The 8,856-nt window shown below is 37.7% G+C and overlaps 1 protein-coding gene across 2 annotated transcripts in view; it reads left to right on the top strand.

The window, feature by feature from the left end:
• Positions 1–8,206, top strand: part of PRCP (prolylcarboxypeptidase) — an 82,455-nt gene extending 74,249 nt beyond the window's left edge. For both annotated transcript variants that reach the window (XM_023739761.1, XM_023739760.1), the window contains exon 10: positions 7,453–8,206. In XM_023739761.1, coding sequence (XP_023595529.1) covers positions 7,453–7,681 — 229 coding nt within the window. In that variant the 3' untranslated portion in view covers positions 7,682–8,206. The remainder of the gene's footprint in view (positions 1–7,452) is intronic.
• Positions 8,207–8,856: the final 650 nt, after the last annotated feature.

Raw genomic sequence — 8,856 nt, 5'->3', positions numbered from 1 at the left:
TTAGTAGTGTATTATTTAGTTTCCATATATATATATATATATTTTTTTTTTCCTGTTTTTGATTTCTAACTTAATACCATCATGGTCAGAGAAGATGCTTTGTATGATTTCTTCTTTTTAAATTTGTTGAGACTTGTTTTGTGTCCTAGCATATGGTCTATTATTGAAAATGATTCATGTGCATTGGAGAAGAATGTGTATTGTACTGATGCTGGATGGAATGTTCTATATATGTCCATTAGGTCCAAATAGCTTATGGTTTTATTCAAGTTCTCAATGCCGTTAGTGATCTTCTTTTTAGATGTTCTGCCTGTAATTGAAAGTGGTGTGTTAAAGTCCCCTACTATTATTGTGGAGTCGTCTATTTCTCCTTTTATATTAGTCAGTATTTGTTTTATCTATTTTGGTGCATTTCTGTTAGATGCATATATGTTTATAATTGTTGTCTTCTTGTTGAATCAACCCTTTTGTTATTATGCAATGTCCTTCTTTATCTCTTGTAAGAGATTTTGATTTAAAGTCTATTTTATCTGATATCAGTATGGCCTCCCCTTTACTATTTTTGTTTACTGGTTACGTGGAATATTTTTCTCCATCCTTTTATTTTCAGTCTGTGCCCTTATGTCTAAGGTGTGTTTCTTGTGGGCAGCAGAAGGATGGATTGTGGTTTTTTATTCATTCTGTCACCCTCTGCCTTTTTTATGGGGCATTTAGACTACTTACATTTAGGTTATTACTGAAAATGAAGTGTCTACCTCACTCATTTTGTATTTGCTTTTTGAGTGTTTTGTATCTTCTTTCTTTATTGTGAGCTTTCTGTTTTTGTTTGTATTTGGCTGCTTTCTTGTGATGAGCCTTTTTGCTTTCTTTCTTCTTTTCTGCTGATTGTTTTTTCTTGGTGATTTCTTAGTGATTACCACATATATTACATTACATAACTTACAATTGCAACAGTGTTTAACATATGAACAACAGTTAACATGTAGCCTTAACATAATAAATCTATTCCTGATGTGCTCCTCCCTCCCCCATTTCTGTTAGTGTGTCTTCATTAACATCAATAGACAACCTATATTCCATGTTTTCTTTGTACTTATTTCTTGCAAACTTGATGTTGTGTTGTTCACGGGATTTAATTATTGAGTTTATTCCCTGAAAACATCATATACTTAGTCCTTATGATTGCCTGTGTTCTTGCATTTTTTGAAAGCCTCTCTCTTATTTTTTATTTATATATTTGTTTATTTTTCCTGTGTATAGATAGAAGTATTTATTTAATGCTCTTGCCTTTCCAGTTGGAGTACTCCCTTGAGTGATACTTGCAAATCTGGCAAATTACTAGAGCTTCTGTTTGTTTGGGAATGTCTTGATTTTCCCCTCATTTTTGAATGGCAGCTTTGCTGGGTAAAAAATTCTTGTTTGGCAATTGTTTTCATTCAGTATTTTGTATATGTCACTCCATTGTCTTCTGGCCTCTATAGAGTTTCTGGGGAGAAATTCACACTGATTTCTTATGAAAGACTCTTGGTGTGCTATAGTGTTTTTCTCTTGCTGCTTTCAGAATTCTGTACTTGTCTTTGGTTATCAAGAATTTTATTAGGGTATGGCATGGAGTTTATCTTTTTGTGTCTGTTCTAATTAGGGTTCGTGTAGCCTACTGTATTTGCAGGCTTTGCTCTCTGTTCAGGTCTGGGAAATTTTCTCTGATTATATCTTGGAAAATTGTTTCTATGTTTTTATTGTTGTCATGGTGCTCTGGGATTCCAATAATTCTAATGTTAGATTTCTTAATTGAATCCCATATTACCTTTTGGGTTTGTTGGATTTTCTTTTCTCTTGTTTCTCTTGAGACTTGATAAGTTCAGTTATTTTGTCTTCTAGTTAGTTCATTTATCCTATCTTCTGTCTGTTTGACTCTATTGTTGAACATTTCTCTTGCTTTTTCGAATTCAGTTGCTTTATTCTTCAGTTGCAGTAGTTTCCTTTGGATTTTTTTTTTTTTATGTTTTCAATTTCCTTGTTGAGTTTCTCATTTTGTTCTTCCATTCATTTCTTGATCTTCTCTAGTTTGTTTTCTGTGTGCTTTTTGCTTTCTTTGAACATATTTACCACCGTAGTCTGAAAGTTACCAATTCTTTGCTTAAGTCTGGTTTCCATCAGAGAAATTTCCTGCTCTTCATGTTTTGCTTTTGATTTGTCTACTCTTTTAATTTTATTTGTTTTACTATTTTTTTGTTGAACTTGGGCCATTTTGTTATCTTTTTTTCCCTTTAAATTTTGTATTCTGGTTTTTGTGGGAAAGTTTTCTGAATGGGCACCGTGGTGGCACAGTTGCCAAGTGCCCAACTGCCAACCGAAAGGCTGGGCCCGCACATACCAGCTGCTCCATGGTAGAAAGATGTGTCACCCCACCTCTGCAAAGACTCACAGCCCTGGGAACCCCATGGGGCAGTTCCATTCTACTCCACAGGGTTGCTATGAGTCAGAATCCAGTGGCAGTGGGCTAGATCTTCTCCTGAGAACCACTAGAGGGCAGTCTTATCCTTAGGTTTTTATTCAGTGCTGATACAGGAGTTCTGGATATTTGATCTCTGGAATACAATATGCATGTGGGGGAGGGTGGTATTTAGGTGGTCGCAAATGCTGGCATAAGCAGTGGGGCTCAACTTTCCTGTGGTGAGGGTGTGGGGCTTTCTGTGTCCCTCATGGGCACCCCTGAGCAGGCTCTCCCACAGTGTCCCGATATGGACAGGGAGCCAGCCATTTACTTCTGTGTTGCCCATCAGTCTGAAGTATTCCCCTCGTCCTGCTACCCTTGTAGTTCCTCCTGGTCCTAGTGCCCATTTATCTTGGGCCTCAGTGAGATTCAACAACATTTTCTCTGAGCGCCATGGTCTCACTTCACCCTCTTCTACTGCGCGGCCCATAAATTCCCATGGCCAATTTGTGCTGCCTTAAAAAATTGGGCTACAGTTTCCCCAGATTGGCTCCCTTTCTGTGTTCCCTGTTTGGGGTGTTGCCCAGCCCAATCCCAAAATGGCTGCAATGAGTGAACGTTCTTAATGTTGGCAGGTAGGTTCTCCCAACTTCTGTGCCGTCCCCGTTCCTCCTGTCTCTAGCTTCTGGACTCACCCCAACTTTCCAACACCTCAGCTGCCATCTGGAGTTCTGAGGTCTCAGTCTGTGCTTGTTTTCATTTGTTGTTCAGTGGGTTAGTTGCTGGGGGAGTAAATAGGAGCATCCACTCACTTTGTCATTTTGCTCTGCCCTTTCAGGCTCATGCTATTTTCTAACCCAGCAGGGTATCTGCTCTTAAAAAAAAGAAGAGAGAGAGACACACACTTTAATGGAGAATTTAAAAATTCTTCTTGTTTAATTTCCCTAAGTTATATTCCTTGTCTTAGATAGGATTCTTCCAAACTATACTTTTCATCTCAGCCTTATAAAGTGACAGTTGAGCAAATAAGTCTACTTGGAGTATTTAAAGCAATGATGCCAAATTAGGGTGTTTGGAATCCAGAAAACTTGAAAGCATTGAGATGGCTGAGAAAGGCTTAAGTACCAGCCTTTGGATCTCCAAGCTCATCTTTATTCCCTCAGAGGAGGAAGTGCTTTGTCAATTTCTTGTTTTTCATTAGGAGCTTATCTCCATGTAGGATTGATACAGATTTTCTACATTCTGACACTTTAAGCTCATTTTTTCCTTGCTTTGACTCTATGAAGCTGAAGTTCGAGTTGAATTGTTAAGTGGAGTCTGTCAATCCTTGTAGGATGAGTTAATATATGAATTTTGGTCACATACGTTGCCTTTTTTTTTTTTTTTAATTGGATTCAGCTATTACAGATAAGTATTTTTGTTATCCATTTGCCCTCTGTAGTATTTTCCTCAGGCTGTCAACTTACAATTGTTGTTGTCATTGTTATTATCATCATCATCACTGTAGGAGGGAACAGATTTTGTAGGAAGGTTTTGGGGAATAAAACTGGCACCAGTAGGTGGAAACTATAGGAAGTGGGCTTTTACCTCAGTATAAGAAAGGGCTTCCTAACAACTGTACAATGGTGGAATTAGCTGTTTTCAATAAATTTACTTAATCTCTTTGATCTCCACTTTTATCTTCTGTAAAATGAACATAATACTACCACTCACTCCACAGAGTTGTTGTGAGGCATAAAAGAGTTAACCCAGTAAAGCACTTAGCCCAGACCTGGCACATACTTATACTTAATAAATATTTGTTGAATGAATAAGTGGAGGTATATTCGATCCCTTGCACAGCCACAAGGAACTGTGTATTCATCCCTGAATGCCCTTTCCCTCTCTCTTTACCCCTTTTTCTCCGGACCAGCTCGTCTGTTAAGACTCAGGTCCTCTCCAGGAAGCCTTCCCTGATCCCTCCTGGAAGTTAGGCCACCCTCCCCACCTACCCCACCCCAACCTGTGTTCCCCTAGTGCCTGTAAATACCACTTATCACCCTGGAAATTATCTGGTTGTGTTTCTATCTTCCCCACGAGATTGTGAACTTCTGCATGGCAGGAACTTTGTCTTAATCATCTTAGTGCCATTAGCACCTCCCACAGTGACTGACACATAATAGATGTCCAATAAATGTATGTGTTGATAAGGATGGGGATGAAATACAAAGCTGAAGGCTGTGTGAAAATGCTGGTTTATCTTTCTGCAGTGGCAAGTCTACTTTTGAAAGCAAGTATTTTTCTACAGTATGCTAGGTGTGAAAAATCCAATGTAAAAAGGATTAAGTTATTTAAAAATTCTAAATTCTCCTGCTTTTCTGAAGAAAACACATTCCCAAAGTACAGGAGCAGCCCTGGTTATTGTATACATTTAGGTGGCTACCAGCTAAAAAACGTCTCTGGTTGGTGAATAAGAAAATGTCCAGGGAACCATGTGAAAAGTATGTTCAGGCTTCTCTCCTTAGGTCGCTTCATATAAATCCAAGTGTGGCTACCTTTCTGACTGGGAAGTCCAGTCTGTAATTGTTGAATTAGTGATTTGTCGCTTTGGAGTCCTGAGTGCACTTTTGATTCTTTACCAATTTAGCTGCATGGCTTTGGGCAAATTGCCAACTTATATAAATTGGAAGTAATAATGAATGCTTAACAGTGTTATTTCAAGGAATGAATAGATTATCATGGAAGTAAATACCAGGAGGGCAGGGATTTTGTCTACCTCGTTCACTGATGAATCCCCTGTGCCCAAATGGTGCCTGGCACACAGTAGGCACCTTGTAAACATTTGTTGAATAAACGAGGGCTTAAAAAATAATAATTATTAATAGTTCCATTTTAGCGAATAATTTTTTTTTAATCCACAGTGGTAAGAAATTACCTTACCAACGGTCATTTTCAGTTATTTAAACATAAGTACAAAAAGGAATCGCTGAGGAACTGGTTAGTTTAACATAATTTCTCAGGTGAATTAATTGTTGCCAGCAATTATGTGAGACTCACTGTTGGGAATTTTACCCAGGCATCTAAATTTTCTCATGAAAGCAAGTGGATTTTTTTTTTTTTTTTTGTAGATTTCCCAATGACTGGGGTAGCTTTCACATGTCTAGGACCAAGAAATTCAAGTCCATGTGCATCTTAGGTTTCTCAGCAACTCCAAACACTGTTGCTAAGCCACTAGGCTGGTTCAGATGACCTTTTAAATCAAATGCAGTTTGCTTATTATGTGGCTGTTGGGATTGCTTTTTTGTTGGAAATAATGGAGAGTTTCCTATCTGGTTTGGGCCTGTCAAATTGGAATAATGATAAGAGCTATTTGTTCCCTTAAGAGAAGGTAACCCCCTGTATAGTTTACTTTAAAAATTTACTTGCAGTTGAAAACTGAGGCTCCTGTTTTGTATGGGAGTTTTCCCTTTTGTTCTTAACAAAACCAAAAAAATAGCTTTTTGGAGTGAAATTTTTTTTTCAAGGATGATGTTATTAAGTTGCAATCAAATTGATTTTTTTTTTTTTTTTAATGGAAGAGCAGTGATAATGAAACAAGGAGTTTAAAATTGTATTTTAAACACACATATACTTTATGTGCCTAAGGTTTTCTCATATAATTTGTACATTTGCCTAGACAAACTTGAATGCATGTGTTTTCTGACTAAATTTTTATGAGAAATGCTTTCACATCTATTTTTATGACTCATTTACCTCTGTAACACTTTTCATACTTATTGAATATGATAATTATAGTATTTCACAGTTGTGTAGTATTTTGTAATTATGATTCATTCACCTCTGTAACACATTTCATGCTTGTAGAATATGATAATAATTATAATATTTTACATTTGTGTAGTATTTTGTAGTTTACATCATATTTCCACCTACATTAGTTAATGTGGGCCTCACAATATCACTGTGAAGGAAGGGCATTATATATATTTTTTTAAAATGTTTTTTGTAGTACATGTTGGAATTGAGGTTGTCAGAGGTTGAGTGACTTACCAAAGGTCATGCAGCCAGTAGGCATGTAAAACTTAGATCTACTGACTTAGTTTATTACTCTTTCTACTATTCCACGTACCTAGAGGTTTGTGTATATTTGTATAAATCGTTTATATCGAGTCTGTATTTCCATGTTAAAAGGACTGAAGTGAGTTATACCATGTCCATGGACTTGCATTCGTCATGTTTCTTCTTGTTTGTCAACATTCTTGTTAATTTTTCTTCTAGTTTCATTTCCATTTACGTATATCCCTGCCCCCACCACCCCTTCACCTTCTCATCTCTTCTTTAAAATAGCTGTTGACCCATTGATCTTATATTAAAATTTTTTTTTTTTTTTTAACTCAATATGCAATCTTTACTCTTTGGGCTAAACTGTTACTTAGTTTAAAGGTGACTTCAGGTTTCTTTGTTTTTGTTTTTAAGAGCTAAGAGATAATTAGCACTTTCAGATGTCGGTTTTTTTTTGTTGTTGTTCTTAAATCACTTTGGTGGTTGGGTCCTAGGAAAGAAGGGAATCAGCATTAATTGAGGGACTCTTGTGTAGCTGGCACTTGTGCTTATTAAAATACTTCCAGATGCACCAACTGGTTTAATCCTTACAATAGCCTTATGAAATAGCCCTTATTATCTCTGTTTTACAGATGAGGAGACTGAGTTAGGTAATTTGCCTAAAGTCACATAGCTATTGAGTGATAAAGCTGGGATTGGAATTCAGGCTTCTAAATTCCAAGTCCCAATACAATGTAGGTTGATTCATGGAGCACCACCTTCAGTCTTCTCTAATTCTGTTTCTTGCACCTGGATGTAGAAATATTGTCAAACTCTAGCGTGAAGCACCTTTCTATACCACAGATTAGATCCTCAAATCAAGTCCCTCAGGTTATAAACTTACGCTTGTAGGTGTTGTACATATAATAGGTTTCTTCTATCTTATCTGACTGTAGATATGAAAAACTAACAACCTTTTCCCCCATCTCTTGCAGCAATGGTGAACTAGACCCATGGTCAGGAGGTGGAGTAACCAAGAACATCACAGACACTTTGGTTGCAATCAACATCCCAGATGGTGCCCATCATTTAGATCTCCGAGCCAGCAATCCCTTAGATCCCAAAACTGTACTGTTAGCCCGCTCTTTGGAAGTTAGATATATGAAGCAGTGGATCAGAGATTTCTATGCCCGTCAAGGAAAAGCAGTGCTGAACAGTTTTTGATCATTTTCAGTTTCTTCTTTTATGTTTACTCCACCCACATTCCTGTTCCCTTTGGTTTTGTATGTGTAATTTTCCCCTCTTTTATCATTAGATTTGATGGAGGGAAGATTGAGATAGAAGAGAGGGTGGTGGTGGTGAGAGCAGCCTTCCCATTAGTCTGATTTCCCAGGCCCTCGTCATCTTTGTACAACCTCCAGGAAGAATCTCTTTGTGACAGCTCACATACATAAGGAACCTTAATAACTGGAGCAGAATTCTGACTGCCTTTGACAAGAGGGAGAGTCAGTTCCTTTGTTTCTCTGTGAGCAGTAATTTCCTCTTGGTTTTGAGGTTGAAGTCTCTTTGGGCCCATTCGTCACTCCCCACCCCTACCCCCGAAAGAGGAAAAGCAGAAGATAGATAAAAATGATGTAATTGCAGCTGGTAGGATATCCGATGCCAATCCAGGAAATGGAAGCCACTTCTTTTGTACTTGATTTATTGACTTTGAACTGTGCTGTAAATAAAGAATAAGGCTGGACCTTATACCTGTATGTTGCTTTTAAAGCTCACTCCAGCTATTGGGAATGCTGTGTACACTGCTTGGCTGCTTTTGGAAAGTCCTTTAATTTCTTCTCTTCCACTTGGCAGCTTTTCTTGGTTCTGGGATATTTGCCACTGTGGTGCTGCCAGGGAGAGATCTGGCCTTTTTCTGCTCCATTCCTCTTTGTTTCTAGGATCAGTTTTGTGATAATTTGGTTAAAGTCTGCCAGTTTGGGAAAATGACTCAGTTTTGCCTTTCACTTTATGTCTGAGCAAGCATGCTGTGGTCACTGATGATACTTCAGTTAGAAGCCTTTAAAATTGTCAAATCAAGTATTTAGGAGGTAGAATGTAGTTGTGTTCAGCATTCTTCTTAATTTAATTTTTTTTTAGAGGTTGTTGCTGCTGCCGTTAAAGGCAGAAATGTCAGGACACGAAGAAGCAGGTGCACAAGCACTTTTCTCTATGGCTTCTAAAGAGACACGCTGACTAATTCATGCAGGCAGCATATCTGACATTAATAAATGGCTGAACCCTTCCTATTTCCAAGGGTTTGGCTTCTTTCTGGCAGTTCTTACACTGAAACCTTTCTTCAGAAGAGCCTTTCTAGGATAACAAATAGGGTTGGAATGAAAACCTTTCAAGGATACAGA

The sequence above is a fragment of the Trichechus manatus genome, unplaced genomic scaffold (assembly GCF_000243295.1).
Source record: "Trichechus manatus latirostris isolate Lorelei unplaced genomic scaffold, TriManLat1.0 scaffold00140, whole genome shotgun sequence".
In the NCBI taxonomy this organism is placed as follows: domain Eukaryota; kingdom Metazoa; phylum Chordata; class Mammalia; order Sirenia; family Trichechidae; genus Trichechus; species Trichechus manatus.
Note: the sequence above shows the minus strand (reverse complement) of the source record. Positions and strands in the feature narration are given on the sequence as shown.